The sequence below is a fragment of the Spea bombifrons genome, chromosome 5 (genome assembly GCF_027358695.1).
Source record: "Spea bombifrons isolate aSpeBom1 chromosome 5, aSpeBom1.2.pri, whole genome shotgun sequence".
Classification (NCBI taxonomy): domain Eukaryota; kingdom Metazoa; phylum Chordata; class Amphibia; order Anura; family Pelobatidae; genus Spea; species Spea bombifrons.
The window spans coordinates 103586070-103604546 of record NC_071091.1 but is presented as its reverse complement, the minus strand read 5'-3'; the positions used below and the strand labels follow the sequence as shown (position 1 = coordinate 103604546).

The 18477-nt window shown below is 45.6% G+C and overlaps 1 protein-coding gene across 1 annotated transcript in view; it reads left to right on the top strand.

Moving 5' to 3' along the window:
- Positions 1-291: 291 nt before the first annotated feature.
- The window catches only part of ASAP1 (ArfGAP with SH3 domain, ankyrin repeat and PH domain 1), a 71991-nt gene continuing 53805 nt past the window's right edge, over positions 292-18477 (top strand). The window contains exons 1-3 of the mRNA XM_053466714.1: positions 292-355; positions 6291-6377; positions 18141-18267. Of these exons, the coding sequence (XP_053322689.1) occupies positions 6319-6377; positions 18141-18267 (186 nt within the window). The 5' untranslated portion in view covers positions 292-355; positions 6291-6318. The remainder of the gene's footprint in view (positions 356-6290; positions 6378-18140; positions 18268-18477) is intronic.

The following is an 18477-nucleotide window of genomic DNA, read 5'->3' as shown; positions in this document are numbered from 1 at the left end:
CTGCTTTCGACCCCAGGGCTTTCCAAAAAAGCAGGATCTCTCTCTCCCTCGCTCTCCCTCTCGCTCTCCCTCTCTCCGCTCACATGCTTCATTTCCCTTCCTGCTTTCTTCCCCTGTGCACACAGGACGGGACATCCAATGGATGCAATTCAAAGACGTCCATCCTCGGAATGATCTGGATTTTGCACAATTGAGGATTTTCGATTACTTTTTTTTTTTTACGGGATTACAAATTGGCAGAAACCCCTCTTCTTGATTTTGCGGATGTGGTTTTTTTCCCCTCTAATATCATGGAATAATGGGTTTAAATCAGTGGCGTCAAATTGGAAGGGGATTGTGTTCTGACCCTATTTTGGTAAGTTTCTAACAAGCCAAGGCGTGGTTGATAAAATGTCCTTTTTTTTTTACTGTAAGAAGAAGAAAAAAGTGCTAATCGGTACTGAATAGATATAGGTAGATGGGGGGGCAAGTCATTATAAAGTGAAGAAAGGGGAATTCTTTTGTTTAGATAGTTTTAAATGTTTGATGGGACTGGAATTTTCAGATACGTATTGGATACACTGTTACATGCGACGACTTGTGATATATAAAATATATATAAAATATATAAAATACTGATTGAAATGCAGAATTATATATTTTTTTTAATGTTTTAAACTGACTTTTCTATGTGCACACAGCCTGATTGAATTGGTGGGTTCTGGCATATATACAGTATATATATATATATATATAATTATTATTATTTAAATTATTTATTTATTGTATATTAATTGTATATTTATATATTATTTCTTTTTTTTTTTTTTTTTAACCCTGGAGCGTCTAGCTCAGCAAAGCCCAAAGAGTTAATGTTTTCGAGGCATAATGATGGATTATTATTGAGCTCTCTGACAGTGTATCCCGGCTTTCAAATCATCCATAGCCATTTACCATACACATCTATTAGCAGTAATTGACCATAGTGCTTAGCCAAGCTTTTCTCCTCCCTGCATTACACAGAGAGGTCCGGGGGCCGCTCATACAACAAATTCTTGAAATTATGTTATTGGTGTATTTTGCGTTGACGTCTCCTTCTCCTTTTCATTATTTCTATAAATGGTGTATAGGTCGGGTGTCAGGGTTTTTAATGGTGATGGCCATATGGGCTGGTGGCATGTGACATGTGGTTGATATACTTGGCTTTCATTTATATATATATATATATAATACTAATAAAACACATTAAAGCAGGGCAATATAATAGGGAGTTCAGTTAGCTCACCTGTGTGCAAGCAGGGATGTCTGCAATGTTTTCTACTAGGAATTCTTTGGAGACTGAGACACAGACCTTAATCAGTCGTTGGTCTCGTCTTAGATTCAAGAGCAGTATGTCTATCCCATGCTTGTTTAATACCCTCCCTGTATTACCCTCTACCACTTCAGCTGGGAGTCTGCTCCACTTATTAGTAGAGTAAGGGCATGGGGCGCTAAAATTAAAATCCATAATGAAGAGTTAGGGACTTCTCTACTAATCTCTATGAATCTCTGCTGCTACCAACCTCTCAGTAGAGTAAAATAAGTTTCATAAGTTCTATGTTGGAACTATTTCTATTATTTATCTTTCCTTGTTAAAATGAGGGTAATTTAGGTGCACTTTTTTTTTTTAACCCTTTCATATAGGGAGCGTAAAGCGCAGGGCACTGAAGGGGTTAAGGCTTCTGATGCTTAGCGTCTAATTTTAGAAAAATCATCTATGAATGGATGAAAGGAGCGTTTTGAGATAATATTAGCGCATAGAACTGTGCGGCGATGCGTCAGGGCAGGAAATGCTAGCCAGGAAAACCAAGAACAGAGGAAGTCCTTTTCTGCTCTTTTGTTTGTAACTCTTTTCTTTAACTTGCTACATGTAACTATATCCTTTCTCTCTCTCTCTCTCTCTCTCTCTCTCTCTCTCTCTCTCTCTCTCTCTCTCTCTCTCTCTCTCTCTCTCTCTCTCTCTCTCTCTCTCTCTCTCTCTCTCTCTCTCTCTCTCTCTCTCTCTCTCTCTCTCTCTCTCTCTCTCTCTCTCTCTCTCTCTCTCTCTCTCTCCTTCTCTCCCTCTCTCTCTTTAATTAATAAAACATTTCATGCGCGAGGGAGGGTGGGAAGATTTACATAGAGGAGTCCAGATGAAAGGAGGCCGGAGCAGAAGTCAGACAGCTGGAAACGTTAGATCAATGTTTGGAGCTGGGGATTTTACTGCTTTGCTGCCTTCCAGACTCTTTAAAACAACAGGAGTTTAACAGTTAAACAAAAATTGGCTGAAATTCCAGCTTTCTGCAAAAAAAAAAAAAAAAAAGATTAAAAACACATTTGCGCTCCTACCCGTTCTCCATGCGCGGGAGCGAGACTCGTATACTAGCCCCCCCCCCGATTCATGTGTAGGCAAGACTTCTCTGTAAGTTACCCCCAAGAACATTAAAGCGGCAGAAGCTGAGATTCTACCGATATTAACCCTTTCATTGCTGGGCGCGTATTTGGCAGACAAGTTGTATGGCCATTGCAGGGGCGTAACTAGAAAACACAGGGCCCTGGTGTGGAAATGGCCCCGGGGCCCCCAACTTCTGTGCCTTCTTTGCCCCTTGCCCCCCCTCCAACATACACCATATGTAAATACACTTACACACACCTACTCATACTCACTAACACACACTCCATCTCGCCCCAATTACACATACATGCTCACACACACCTACACCTGCTCACATCCATGCTTACATATATATATATACACAAACACACATACATCTATCCGACCTCCCGCTTACCTGTGGAATATTTACATTGAGGTGGAATATTTGGAATTGTGAACTGTAGGAAAGGCAGAATATTCTCGGCAAGTACTGCAGGTGGATCAAGGTGTTCGCTATTCACAGGTAAGTTTTCCTTAGATGACCCCCATTGGCCTAAAAAAAAAGCCACGGGGTGGAATTAGAACGTTAGAAATCCGCTATAATCCCTGAAATTCAACAAAAATCAAAGCAAATAGGGAGCGGCGTGTGCGTGTGATAACGCTAGAAACTGTTCTTAGAGACGAGGAAGTATGCAAATGGGTTTGTTTTAGATATTTTAAAAGAAAAAAAGGTACTTATTTTACTGAGACGTGGTAGATAAAGGGCACTGCCTCCAGGCAGAAGTGGTTAATACAATAATGTTGGTTGATGGAGAGCAGATGGCTATTGGTTACTTCTGGGTTTTCTGGAGACATTCTGTGGGATCACATGGTTATTGGCGAATTTGGTGTTTTTTTGTGATTCTGGTGATGAGATCCTTATTGGTTACGTATGAGTTTTCTGGAGAGATTCTGGGCCAGATCATCAGTTTTTTTTCGGTGATCGGATGGTTATTGGTTGCTTATGAGTTGTTTGGGGGGATTACTTTTCTGGAGAGATTCTGGGATCATATGGTTAACATCAGTGTTTTTTTTGAAGAGAGAGATTTTGGTGATCGGATGGTTATTGGTTACCTATGAGTTTTCTGGAGGGATTGGAGTTTTCTAGAGTTTTCTCAACAAAGAAAGAACCGCTATTCCAACACTGGACCATAATCATCAGCTCTTTACACGATGCTCCAGAACCCGCCGGTGCTCCTTATCTCACGTCCATTATTGTTGCCAAATTGTTCTATAAGAAAACAAAAATTAGAGGGGAATTTGTAGTATTTTGTCTTTGTTCCAAAAAAAAGATTAATAACTCGAAACAGCAAAATGTAATCCTTAAATATCACCCACACAAAAATATCATATTTACCAATGCTGGATTCTGTATAAATCTGCATATTCTTGTTATATATAATTCATTTTTCATCCAGAGTTTTTCAGCTATTGCGCATCCATTACAGGCTCGTTACCGAAAGACCCCCGACGGACCCCTGTGAATAAACAGCGCGCTCCTTTATATCGGCTCAGTAAAGCGTATTGCGTAATACCGAATAACCTGATTATACTTGGATTAAACTACTTGGTCTACTCTGCTTAGATGTCATTTTCTTAATGACGCCTGTCCTTTTTATTGGACACTCTCCTAAAGTTACTTCCCATCTCTAGCACCTTATTCGGGATCCCGCTATAATATTTATGGGGCGATCAAGCTGTATTTAAAAATTATTTTTTTGTGATTTACCAAAATATTGGAATCTGCAAAGCCTCTCTCTGTGAGAGACGCGGCTCACGCTGGCACCTTATCGGTTTGCTTCGCCAATCTCAATGATTCAAATGCTTTAAAAAAACATAGGAAGGATCCAGTCGTGGTGTAAACGAAGCGTAAAATCCTTAAGCGCACCAGTGGCTTTACATGCAATAAAGCTAAAATAATAGTATGTGGCTGGGTAGGGCTTAGATTTATTATTCTGTTTAATCAAAAATGAACCTAAGTGATGTATTTTAAGGCGATTTTCATACATGGGAATTTCTAGGCTATCCAGAGCTCTTCCCCTTCTAAGGAGTGGCTTCACAAAAGGGGCGGGGCTTAGTCAGGCATATAGGGCGGGGCTAGTCCCAGATAGGGGGAATAGGGGGAGCGGGTGTGGCCAATCACTGCATCCTTTCCTGGAGGAAGAAGAAACTGACCCGGAGACCCAAGGAAATAGGGATTCACCAAGAGATTCTGGGTTCAACTCCCAGGAATGGGCATCTACAGCGAGTGAAATAAAATACACCATGTGTACATGGGCATGTCTGAAAACAGTCCTGCTCTCAATTCATGAAAGTTTCCCAAAGAGGAATTCTGCCTCTTGAAATATTAACCCTTTAATAGCCCATCGTTAAGGTACTATGTAGCGATCCTCCAACTGTGTCTACCAAACGGCTCTAATACCGGCCCTCAAGGACATATGAGCGCAGCACAGGGTGGGAATTACCCGAGCCTCATCGTTCTGTCTACATAGAGCCGTCTCCATATCGCCCAACAGTTGAAATGATCACGAGGGACACTGGTTTTAGGGTCTGTGGTTATAGGTCAGGCCAGGGTCAGGTCTCCACCGACATTTTTTAGGTGACTTTGTGACCTGTTAATAGTTATTTACATAACAGGACAACGCATTCAGAAGAAGGATATATTTTATTCATCCAATTTCATTTCTGAACACAGTTTCTACGGTTTAAATGCACATAGAACGCTGATATCCAGAAAATATTCTGAGCTTCTAGGAAAGGCATCAGGGGAGGAAAGAGAGATAAAGTGATTTAGTTCCCAAAGGGGGACTGTGCCTCCTAATGAGGGACACTTGGGATGTATGCGTCTCAGTGCAGGATAGGAACCTCTCCTATTCATATCTAACCACAGATTCAGTGGCGTGACAAAAGCCCCCGCCGTACAGGGTGCAGGAAATTAAAAAAAAAATTGTGTTTTTGGAACGCCTTCTTTAGGCCCCATTTCTATAATGGGGGAAAAAAAGACATTTTGAAAAAAAATTGTAAAACCTTTCATATCTTGCTTGAAAGAAGCTGATGGATAAGCGTCAGTATGGGGGGGGCCATACACACGGGCGGACAGAGCTAGGTTGCTCCCCCTGCACATCCTAAGGAGTGGGCTCTCTGGGGCAGGGGACCCTTCAAAGAAGTGTATCTCATAAGCCCCCCTCTTTTGGGAGAGATAAGCTCGTTTGTACCCAAATCCCCAACATCGTACCTTCCAAGTGTCCCTCTATAGGAGGTACAGTCCCACTTTCGGACACACACCCTTCTGTCTCTCCGTCCTCCCCTGATGCCCCTTCTTTCTTAGAAGCTTGCAATGATTGTTGGGGGTGAGGGGGTTCACAGAGTTCTCCCGAAAATATATATGTGTCTTCTTACAAATTCACAGCCGTCATTGGGTCACAATGCCACGTAAAAGCGGGAATGGAGAAACTGACCTGGAGACTCTGGTCAAACCTGGAGAGTTCCCAGGTAGGCATGTGCGCCAACCATAGGTGGTCCGAGTGGCTGGCCAGGGCGTCCGGTGCCCTACGAGACACAATCTGTATAGGACACAATGGATACATTTATACTATAATATCCTTTTTTTTAGTAAGATCATACATATTGTTCGATTGGCTTGTATATAGTCACGTCCGTTACCTGTATAGGGTATAAACCCTAAAATCTAGACCTGCTCTCCGTGAGATTGGACCGAGATTTTAAACAAGATAGAGAAAAATAATTATAACCCATTTCTGTGTAATTAAGTTCCCATAATTCTGCCGCTCGGTCTATAAGGACCAGCCCTTGAAAAGCAGTTAATTGCTCTCGTTCGGTATTATTGTGAAACGAGCCTCTCTTTTAATTTCCGCAGGTGATATTTCGACGGTTTTAGCGGAGTCATGAGATCTTCCGCCTCAAGGCTCTCCAGTTTTTCGTCAAGAGACTCATTATGGACTCGGTGAGTAGCGTTTTTATGTGAGATCAATGTGGTTGTGTACATTTGATTTGTGCTCAAATCCAGCCCGGCCGCGTAAAATTTGTGACGCTTGGGGGCAATATATTCGGACCCTGCGTATGAAAAAGTCTTATGGCTGCAGAAACCAATGGAGTGTTCCGGCTGATTGGCCATTCCGATGGTTGCTATGGCGATAAGACCACTTTTCAACATTTTCACTCGATGACTATTTTTGCTCCGATTGATCCCTTTGCCGAGGACGTCCTAATCACGGGATCTCAATGACACCACGACAGACCCCGATATGCGTGACAAGCCGGCATAACCAAACATGAATTCTGCCCGTTTTTATGGAAAAAAGGGCTGGAACTGGGGAGACCTGAACGTTAATATTTTTAAGGCATAACAGCAATACTCAGACTGTTGCGGCTCGCAAGAATAGTTTGCTAATGGGCGAGTTTTAAAAATATTCCAAGATGTTAATGGGAGAAGCATAAAAAAACGTGGACCCAAAGATATCGTGGTCTGTCCGAGTGTCAGATATCTTTAGTGCAATTCTACCTTCCCTTGGGCAGTTAGGAAGTTCTGCTGCTGTTTCTGCTCCCAAACCGGACCATTTATTACCTTTATTTTTGTCTGTCAACAGCCCTGACCTTATCTTCATGTTGTCTTCTCCTGCATCTAAACCTTGGCCTGTTCTTCACTTTAAGTGTCTTCTTCTACTTCCACCTGACGGTCTCTCGCGTATTAATCATATAGCGAGTAACATTCCATTTCATCCCACCGATGGAATCATAAACATATCATACTTGGCAGATCTTCAAGTTCCATGGATAGCTCCAACCTGAGGTTTCTTCCTCTTGGTGGCAGTGGTTGAGGTGACACCACAAGAGGGACTTGGTTTCGTGAACTGTGTTATACGTTGCTCCAGACGTAACTCTCCATAAAGGCTTCAAATGGTCCAGGAACTCTCCTGTAGCAGCGAAGCCTCAACGCCGTCTGGAGATGAAGTATTACAACATCTATAGTTTTATTCAATTTAAGTAATTTGCCAAAACAAGGACGTGATGCAACAATCGATACTCCCACTTAGAGTTGACATTGTGGGTAACATGAAACATAAGCTCTGATATTAAGACGTTAAGAGCGCTCCATGCCGTGCATGTACATTGTGTATTTTACACGTACTGAGCCAAAGAGGTCTCCAGAGAAGCCGCCTCATCCTCTGCGACGTTCATTTAGATCGTGATTCAGCAGATGACTGCAGGGGAACAGGAATACTGCGGGGATTCGGGTTCTGCCAGAAAGAGCAGGTCCTTTTCTAATGAATCATTCCCTTTATGTATTCTCTTACACATAATTTATAAGCAGACTTTTGCGGCCGATGTTGTGGTACGGGGTACGTTGTGACACCGGGCAGTCATATCGAACGACGGAACAAACAAGTAGTAACAATATATCATCATCACGGGAATGATCCATCATTAATATTATTATACGATTAGCCAATTCTGAACATCCATTACGACCTTGGGTGAGGTGCATGTGACCAGAACTCACCCGAGAGATGGTTCCAGGTGGGGAGTGAATGGTATATTGACCTCCCAATCTGTGCATGAGGAACCAGGGGAGGGCGGGCAAGGAGGGCAACTGCTGATTTAAAGATTCTGGGCCACTGCCTGGAGTCTTGTGAGTCTTACTTGCAGTTCCACCTACTAGGCTAACAGAGGGTTTAGTAACAATTTACTTGATCCTTTCTGTGCTCTCTCTATGTGCGTTATGCATTCTGAATTGAATGAGACTGTTTTTTTTTACACATTGGGCATTTTGTCTTCCAAATGTGCTTTGGTTTGGCTTATTATTGGGCTGTCTGACCAGATTTACCCCCAACCCAGGATGAATGTTACCGGCCCACCCTTGTCTGTAGCAAACAGGGCAGCTACGAACTAAATTGTAAGGTCTTTTGAGCAGGGCCCTCCTTACCTTTTGTTGTCCGTTTTTCTGTGATGCATTACTCGATATGACCGCCAATATAAATCAATAAGTAACAATAACTGCTGTTTTAAGAAAATGTCTCCACGTGCTGTCGGAGTACGTCGTCATCCTAGCGAATCATACAAAAGCTGACCAAGCTGACTCTAAAATCTGAAATATCTCTGGGGAAAAATGCTGAATGTATCACTCCCCTTTATGTTTTATCATTTCGCCCTTTGGGAATGTATTATTATCTGTCCTTTGTGGCGGTTCTTATTGCTACATTTATCAGCTAAACCCATTTCAGCTTCCAACATTCTAAAGAGCTGGAGGTCTGTGGCTCACCAGTAGGTGGTGCTATTTCAATCGTAAAGCGTGGTGTTCCTGTCTGTGTCTGGCTGTTCATTTCCATGGTAGATTTGTGGTCCTCTCTGTAACAGCGAGATGTCACCCTTTGCTGATTTCATGGAAAACAAGGACATTTCTGTAACATAATTGTAAAAGGGTTTCTAACCATCCATTAGCCTTTTAAACAAATTGGATCAGCGAACACAATGTGCCATTGGAACACAGGAGTGATGGGAGTGATAAAGGGCCATTGGAACACAGGAGTGATGAGGGGCCATTGGAACACAGGAGTGATGGGAGTGATAAAGGGCCATTGGAACACAGGAGTGATGGGAGTGATAAAGGGCCATTGGAACACAGGAGTGATGGGAGTGATAAAGGGTCATTGGAACACAGGAGTGATGGGAGTGATAAAGGGCCATTGGAACACAGGAGTGATGGGAGTGATAAAGGGCCATTGGAACACAGGAGTGATGGGAGTGATAAAGGGCCTCTGTACGCCTACGAAGAGATTCCATAAAAAATCACCCGTTTCCAGCTACAATAGTCGTTTACAACATTAACCCCGTCTGCGCTGGATTTCTGATCTATTTCATGTTATTTTAATGGACAAATCTGCTTTTTTCTAAGTGACCCCAAACTTTATTAATGAGTATTAAAATGTATTTTAAAAAAGGATACAAAGTTACTTGAATGAAATGCCGGAAGAGAGGGGTATTATGAAAGATTAGCGTCCCCAGAGAGCACTGAGAGAGACTTCCGGCCTTGCTTGGGTGCCAAGGGCAGAAGATTTGAGCATCAGCGCCGGTCGCTTTGGGTGTCACGGGGTTTTTGGATTGAGGTGTTGGAGGTGCAGGAAGCAGCTGGCCTTGTGGACATTATAGGTTTCAATTTCTTACAACGCGAACAAAACGGAAATTACAGGAAATGAGTCAGAGAATTAAACATGTGACTTGTCTTTCTACTTGTTTTTTTTACTTACAAATCGCAACCGTTAAAATTTTTTTTTTATATATTAACCCCTTAATGACAAAGGCCGTACATGTACGGGCTCAAAATGCATTGTTTTCAATGGGTTTAGGGACTGCCCATTGTCCTTAAGGGGTTAAAACACTCATTATCGTGTCATATGCGCATGTGCTACTGAAGTGGAAACAGTGCCATGCACCTGTTAGTTAGGACATCCCTCCGAGCCTCCAATAGGTGACCAGATCCGATATTCCACGGTTCTTCCTTAAAAATGATCCACCCAGCGTTATCCCCGAGATAAATACCTTCACATGTTATATACATTAAAACCTGCGTTCGCTTTCAGGGATAAATCGCAGGATTTCCTGCCAAAAATGCAAAAAGAACAAGAAAGTTGTTTTTTTATGGTTTTTGGCTGAACAAAATGATGTTGAAATTTCTATTAACCCTTTTAGTACTGAGGAAAAGGAGGGTCACGACATGAGCTGATCGACCCCGTGGTTAAAGATTTCTTTCCCAAGCTGTGTTAATGCTCTTTTTGTGCTTTTTCTATTTTTTTTTGAAGGGGTAGGTGGATATTAATTAACTCTTAAATCTTTATTAATTAACTCTATCTTTATCGTTGCACCTATGGAGAAGTGTAAAAACAATCTAAAATATTAATGGAAGACCCAGACACCACCAGTGCTGTTTATAGAACGGAAGGCTTTCACGCTAGCATTAAAGAGGTTACATACATCATTCCCCAACATTTTACACGACGTGTTCGTTGGGGGTAGTGGCGGGTTGGTGGTGGGCTAGGGCTGAGGCCAGGGCAAGGCAATCAACCTACCTTACTCTTTTCAATGTAGTGACATACATATGATGTCATATCCCGACGCACAGCTTCAGTGTGTGACCAAGAGGTCACATGGGACCTGTGATTGAGATCTGAGCTGCCCCAAACATCCAATGATCCTCAATGGCAGCAAAAGTAGAAGAATGGGGACCATCTCACGTGAAGTCAGGGAGATATACATACGCCCATGATGGAGACTGTGTGGGATCACCCCGACTTGGAGATGGATAGTCTGACTTTTTATGGGACCAGGTTCTGGCATTCATCTACAGCACACGGGACATTTACACCCACAATAGCACGGCAGAAATAAAAGACAAAGATACATTGTATCTGCTCTTCATTCATTTGGAATCTTAAAGACAATGAAAAGCAGCTTCCGTTGAATTGGTTCCGATGGATGTTGCGGGTGACAAATGATTCACAACGACCACACCAAGAAACGATAGGGCGTCGGATAACCAGAACCAACATTCATTCACACTATGGATGGGGAAAAAAACGTAATTTATCCAATTTATCAAATAAAAAATGAAGGAGCTGGCTGGATGATCGTATTAAGGAGCGGGAATGAATAAATCGTCTTCCTCGTTAACTGGGACTCGCTGGTATAATTTACGCGGGATTCTGTAGCTGATTGTGGAAGACCGTCGCGACCCTCCTCTTCCTTGCGTTTATTATCCGTTGATATTAATTGGATGTTAAGCATTAAGTAAAACATATTAATAACATTTATTGCTGCAGTGCAGCAGCAGGTAGTTATTTCATTCTGCGGTAAGCGACTCCCTGCCGGTTTCGCCTTGGCGTTGGATTAATGCGAGCCGTTACCCCCGGGACGCGGTGTCGGGGGATCGGTAGGTCGTTAAATCCAGGTGCATTTCCGTTTCGCTAGCGGCAGGGAATTCATTAGCGCTAACATAATCCCGGCCGGCAGTGGAAACGACGACACGCGCTTTAGAAACGTTTCAATTTAGCTACAAATTAACCTGAAGTGCAAAAAAAATACCCTTTTGTGCCGAAAACCGAAGCCTGAATGTAAATAATGATTAGAATCCATTTCCATTTTTGAGTCAAAAAATATTTTAATCAAAGCTGTAATAATTTGTATTAAGTCCAAGTATTAAACCGGTCTATTCACTAACATTCCAGCTGAGTTGCCGATATAACTAACTGTGCTCGGTCATCTCTTTGCTTAAAGTTGCGGTGGAGTTTGAGTCTCTCATTAGCGTTCCTCCCAAGAGCGTTCCTCCCAAGAGTCCCGGTTTTCGCGGGACAGTCTTGGTTTTTCGGACATTGTCCCCAACAGCTGCCCTGCTTTTTTATCTTCTCTGATCTCCCCTGACCATTCCAAGCAGCTGTAGAGTCAGTGAAGGTCTGTGCCGTTGATATGGTGGGTGATCCTGCCCTGACCATGCCGTGTTGGGTCTGACCACAACCCTCTTGAATTTTACAGGAATCAGGAAAAAATGGGCAGACTAGATGGGGGAAATGGGTCTGATCTACCGTCAAATTCTATGTTTCTGTGCAAGTCCCTTCATCAGAACCTACTTGACTTCCAGCGATGTCACAATATTGCTTGGAGCTGGACCCCATTGGCGATGCAAGATATAAACTATTTAAAGAAAACCCAAATACGAGATACCAAATGATCAGAGGACCGATATAATATAATGCAATTGGGTCAGGGCAGGCGGCAAACAGAGAAGGTCAACAGCGGAGGTCAGCCATCCCACAACCAACACCAGGTTCTCAGGAGGAACCCAAGCTGAGCGCATAAGACTTCCTTGGCTGGGTCAAAATAGAGGAAGCATGAAGGCAACAATGGGGTCATGGCATATGCGTGTGCATCATATATGTTATATCACATATATTATTAGTTTTCTGCCTCTGTGAGTAAAGCGATATTGCACATCATGCACCAATGACATGGAGTCTTTTATGAGTGAAAGGAAGAAATACCATCGACAAGAACTTGGCTTTAATTAATAAAGTTAAAATAAATTAATAAAAATCTATACTCTTGTATGTTGCTCTAACTTCGCAGTTTTTCATGTTAGTAACAGGTTTCAACATAACTTTTGTCCAACTCATTATAAAGCACAGAAGATGTAAATCAATTCTAATATAATAAATATATATAATATATACATAATAATATATTTATAATAATATATTTATAATAATTATATACATTTAATAATAAATGTGACAATATATCAGATAATATTGTAGGAAAAATTTTAGGAGAGGGGGTGATTCATTAAAGTGTGCTGCGGGGGGCAGAAGGATGACGCAGCAAGCAGGAGGTTGGATCCGATTACTAATGTTAACACACAAGTCAATACACCATCTGTTGGAATCGAAGTCACCGAAGGACGAGACTAAGGAGACCTGGCGGATTATCGATACCTGTATAGAATTGCACCGTTAGCCGGAGAAAGAGCAAATTCGGCAAACCTGATGCCTTCATCGCCTAATAGATTGCAAGCTTTCAAGACAATCTAGGTCCCTTCTTGTATATTGTACGCCATCAAATAATATGCCTGGAGAAGAGACTCGGGTGGCCTTGAAAGCTTGCAATCTACTATCCTTCACTCAATAAAGGTATCATCTTTCACCAAATTTCTTCTTTATTGCTACATAAACAGCCGTAATAAAATGCCGTGATTATGCTATAACGGTGTTATCAGTGGATGCTCTAACGGGAATCCGGATATTGAGTATTTTCAGATCCACTTGCCCCTTCCCACTAGTGTTTGTACCCACGGAGGGTAAAAGTTATTTAAAGGGAAAGTCTTTATGAATCTAATTAGTGAGTAAAACGCCCTTTTTATTTTATTATTGATAATACTGCAGATTATGTGGCACCTTTAATATATATATATATGTACAGTATGTATATATATATATATCGCTTATTCCCTTATTGCCCCTTGAAAGGCTTTAGGACGTGGTGATTCCCGAGTCCTCGTCCGATTTCCCGGCTGATGAAGGAGAGGCGCGGTGCCGAGCGCGTTCGTTGCTTCGCGGCGGGTGAAGCGGAGAGTTTGCTGATGCGATGGCTGCGGTCTCTGGCACGAGACGGCCTTCCGGCTCTGAGAGACGGCTAATGAGAGACGTGTTCTGCATGGGTTCACTGAAAGGCATGACTGCCCCGGCTCGTAACCGGATATCGCTCGCCGGCCCCTGGCTTCGGCGCGCCCTTTGTCCTCGTGCCGATGTAACTGGATTTGTGGCGAGGCGCTTGGCACCTCCTGTCGCTGTTTAAATATTTAATTTTTACGGATAAGCTCATGATTCTGGGGGCTGTATATATATATAATATAGATTTCATACCTGCCAACAGTCCTGTTTCTAGTCCTGATAGTCAGGCACTGTCCTGCAGAGCTACCTGTCATAAGCCGTTTGGGAAGAACCTCTGATCTCCCTTGAGTGGGCAACGTGCTGTGCCCCTACTCATTGGGGTTTAGGGCCACGAGGTGGCTGGCGTACCTGGGAACGCTCCGGGTTTTGCCCATGGGAGTGGCATTTATAGATACCCCACTCCCCGCCCACTGCCATTTTCCCCTGCCACTACCAGTGGGCATATGAAGCAGTTGGGGCCAGCCCCGCCCACCAATGCCATCAGCTCTGCCCACCGATGATGGCTCCACCCACCAACACCATTGCATTAGCCGAAGAGGGAGGGGCCCCGGGGAGCTGGAGGCTCCCAGGTACGGCGGCCAGGTGCGTCACACACTGCACCTGTGGCCCTTGCTTGGCGTAATTTACTTCTGTCTGTAGGACTGGGGCACGGTATTCTAAATGACGCCTCGCCGGTGACATCTCGCCCGGCATCCTACTGGCTTTTCATTACAGCGCCTGCTCCCCTTTAAATCTTTTGAAGCGGTGACCGCCGAGTCCTCTGCTGCTGATGTAGTCGTCCGCGTTCTGCACAGTGAGGGAGGACGATAGCTGCGGGACCCCAACGGACCACCGCTTCGCGGGGCAGGTGAGGGGTATGGACCTGCCGGAGCACCGGGGCCCTGGAGTAATCCGGCTGTTCCAGTGGTTTACAGAGACAACCGCATTAAAGCTCTTTCTCAGCACATTCATGCACATTCCTTAGGTAGAAGCTGCAGCTGCCCGCCTCCTCCATGGTCTAATGATTGTGCGGCAGGAAAGTGATCCTGTTAAGATCTATGGCAGTGTTTTCTGCGCATGCACACGGGGTCTGTTGAGCACCGGAGGGAAGTATATCACGTGTAACGACGTGTGCAGCCAAGTGTATCTCCGGCACGGGAAATAGCTGGGGGTCCTGTGCAGAATCCCCCCAAATATTTTCAAAGGGGACACCCTCAGATATCATATTAAGGAGTAAAGATGGCTGACTCGCCCCTTTAGGGTGTTAATGCCTGCAGTATATATATATATATATCGGGGAGAAAAAACTCTACAGCAGAACGTGGATGGGATCAGCTGCCATACCCAGAGTATGTATCCATGCTGGTGTACTCCCCGCTGTGCCCACCGGTTCGGGCGTACTGCTGGTGTACTGCGCCCTGTGCCCACCGGTCCGGGTATACTGCTGGTGTACTGTGCCCTGTGCCCACCGGAGCGGGTATACTGCCGGTGTACTGCGCCCTGAGCCTACCATTGTGGGTATACTGCCGGTGTACTGTGCCCACCGGAGCGGGTATACTGCCGGTGTACTGCGCCCTGAGCGCACCTGTGCGGGTATACTGCCGGTGTACTGTGCCCTGAGCCCACTGGTCAGGGTATACTGCTGGTGTACTCCCCGCTGTGCCCACCGGTCTGGGTATACTGCCGGTGTACTGCGCCCTGTGCCCACCGATCCGGGTACATTTATAATACAGAAAGCTCTGGGCTTCTGACGTGTTGGCGTGGTCCTCGAGCTGGGTTCATGTATGTTGGTGTATGCCGGGCGCTGTGCCTGGCATTAGCTGGTATATGGCCTGTGCTGCCCGCCCGGTACGGTGCCTCATGCAGCGGTGGACGCGGTGTTGGTGCAGTGCTCATGTAGTGGTGGGTACATGGCTGGTGTAACCTGGATGCAGTGGTAGGTGCAGTGTTGGTGCAGGGCTGGTGCAGTGTTGGTGTATTGCCCAGTCTGCATGTGCAGTGTTGGTGCAGTGCCCGTCCGTGCAGGGCTGGTATAATCTGCGTGCAACCTAGGTGCATGTAGCGCTGCTGCAGTGCCCGTTCAGCCTGGGTACAGGGCCGGTACAGGGCCGGTACAGTGCGGGTACAGGGCCGGCGCAGGGCTTCTGCAGTGCGTATGTGAGCTGAGAGGGAATGAGCTGCTCGGGAACGCGCTTCCCCGAGCTCTCACCTCTAGCTGCGCGCGCGAGTGCGGCGCTTGCCCCCTGTGTGTCGCGGTGCGCGCGCCCGGTGCGTTGGTTCCCGCGGTGCGCGCTCCCGGTCAGGCAGGCGGCAGACCCTGAGGACGCCATCGCCGGGACTCCCAGCAGACAGCGGCGGCTCTTCGCACTCACACAGCCCGGGGCGGCCTCTCCTCTCACACGCACGGAACCCGGGGCGCCGCCTGCCTGCCTGCTCGGTTGGGGATGGTCCGGCTCCCGGAGGGCATGAGGCAGGCAGCGGGTTAAAGCGGATCATATACTCAGCACTGTACCGGCTATACGGAGCGGGAGGAGGCGGACACTGACTGCGAGGGAGCAGCAGCCACTGACATGTATGTCACCCTCTGCCTGACATGTGTGTGTGTCCTACATGTGTGTGACTGACGTGTGTGTCTCACAGTACAGATCATGCAGCATAAGGGTACCGTGCATATGATAAACATGTATGTGTCACATGTTATGTGTGCAGCATCAGTATGAATATCGTGTGTGTCGCCTTATACCCTATGTGATTACTTTACACGCATGTTACGTGTGTCCATTTGCATTTTGTCTGTCTGACATGTATACATGCTATGCGGCTATTTCCAATGTTTTTTGCATGCATGTAACATGTGTTTGATATGTACACTGTGTGTGCGTAACATGTGATATCCGCTTTCTCTGTATGTTTAATATGTTTGCCATCCAGCTGTCACAGGTCCTGTCTGCATCATGTACTTGGATGTGTTCTGCTGTGACACGGGTTCATCATGTATGTCTGTATGCGTGTTATATTTCCAGTAGCACACATACATAAGATACCCATCAGGATGTGATGTATAGGCGTGCGTTGGAACATGTGTGCTTTTGCTACTTCACTGATACATGCCATTGTCCTGTGTATGACCTCTGTATGTAGATGTACCTGTGTCTAGGCGTGTGAATAGGCGTGTGTGTGTGCGCCATAAGGGCATTCCAGTAATGCGGATACATTAGCCGTGTATATATGCCAACAGTGCAGCTACACGCGTGTTGGCACGTAGTGGTATGTGTGTATAATTACGGAGTGCTTGTAGATGTACTTATCACTGTACAGTATGATACAGGGGAGGAATAATTAGTGCTGTGTTGTGGTCTACATGTTGGGTACGGTGGGTATGAATACATTAGGAGAGGAGCACCCTGACCCGCAGAGCTTACAGTCTAAGTAGTAGTAGAGTACGGGTGGGGATACAATCAGGGGTGGCAGTAAGTGCAGAAATACCCCCTCTGGGGCAGGTTACCGGCTGGCATCGGACATACATTTATTACGTGTTCACGTTGGCAGAGAGACCAGCACATAGAGACACGCGTGTACATATGTGCGCATATTACATTACATTAAATGTTTATAGCGCCTGCAGATTCCGTGGCGCTGTTGTATGTACACATGCATGCAGGTATGTGCGTATCCATGCACATATATACATACATATCACCGTTTACACTAGCTATGCGTGTGTACGCAGTGGGGTGCCTGTCACGCGGCGTCTCGTATGTTGCATGTGCGGCAGCCTGTGTTTTTGGCGTTTCGGTTGTCCGTTACCTTCTGGCGTGTCTATCGGCACGCTGCCATGTATGCGCGTGACATGTAGATGAGGCACACATGGTTGTGCTTAGCTGGCCGGGTCTGGGATTCATTTGGATCCTCGCGTTACGCAAACTTTCATAAGCATATCGGCACGGGACTCCGGCATCATACGTGTGGGCCCCGCACACGGGAAGCGGCTCACGTCACCTTTGTCTCTTTGTACTAAAAGAGCGTCCGTCACATAAAGCATGCTCGGCAGCCGTTAACCCCACGCGTGCCGGGCTGCATACCCCTTTTCTCCCTCCCGCATCCGTGTGTCTGGATACGGAATCCCGTGTTCCGTGGATTGCTACACGTATGAGTGTGATAGATATGTTTAATACGTGAGCGTGTGACGCCGCGGTGGAATGTTCATGTGTCAGTTTGTTACACGGGGAGATGGCGGAATCTTTATATCTTTTCTTTGTCTTTTAAGCTGATTTTGTCTCCGGATCGAACAATAAAATGTAATAAAGAGATCTGATTTTTCCTCCCCGGCGGCTGATCATGTGTGGCCGGTGTGCTCGTGGCGTGTTGTTGCTCTCTCCTCCCGTGTCCGTTGTGTGCGATGCATTGTTGAGTTCTTGTTGTCCCCGTCTCTCTCTCCCTCGCTCCCCGCCCCCCCTGCTCCGGACCGCCGCTCCTCGTTTCACGTGCCCGTGTTTTTTTCTCCCCATGGCCAGGATGCCGGATCAGATCACCGTGTCGGAGTTTATTTCCGAGACCACCGAGGACTATAATTCCCCGACGACGTCCAGCTTCACCACCAGGCTGCAGAGCTGCCGGAACTCGGTCACCGTGCTGGAGGAGGTATGTGCCCCCCCCGAGGGAAGCGTGTGCGTGTGAACCCCGTGTGCTGTGACATGGATGCTAACATGAAGCCTCATTGTATTGGTAAATCTGTGGTCGGGCAGCAGCCCCTTAGGTGTTCTTCCCCTGCGAGGGTCTCTCGCTTCACGAAGGATGATGGGAATAGATGTCTGATAGCTGCTTGAAGACAGGTGTCCCGGCTTTGTTTCT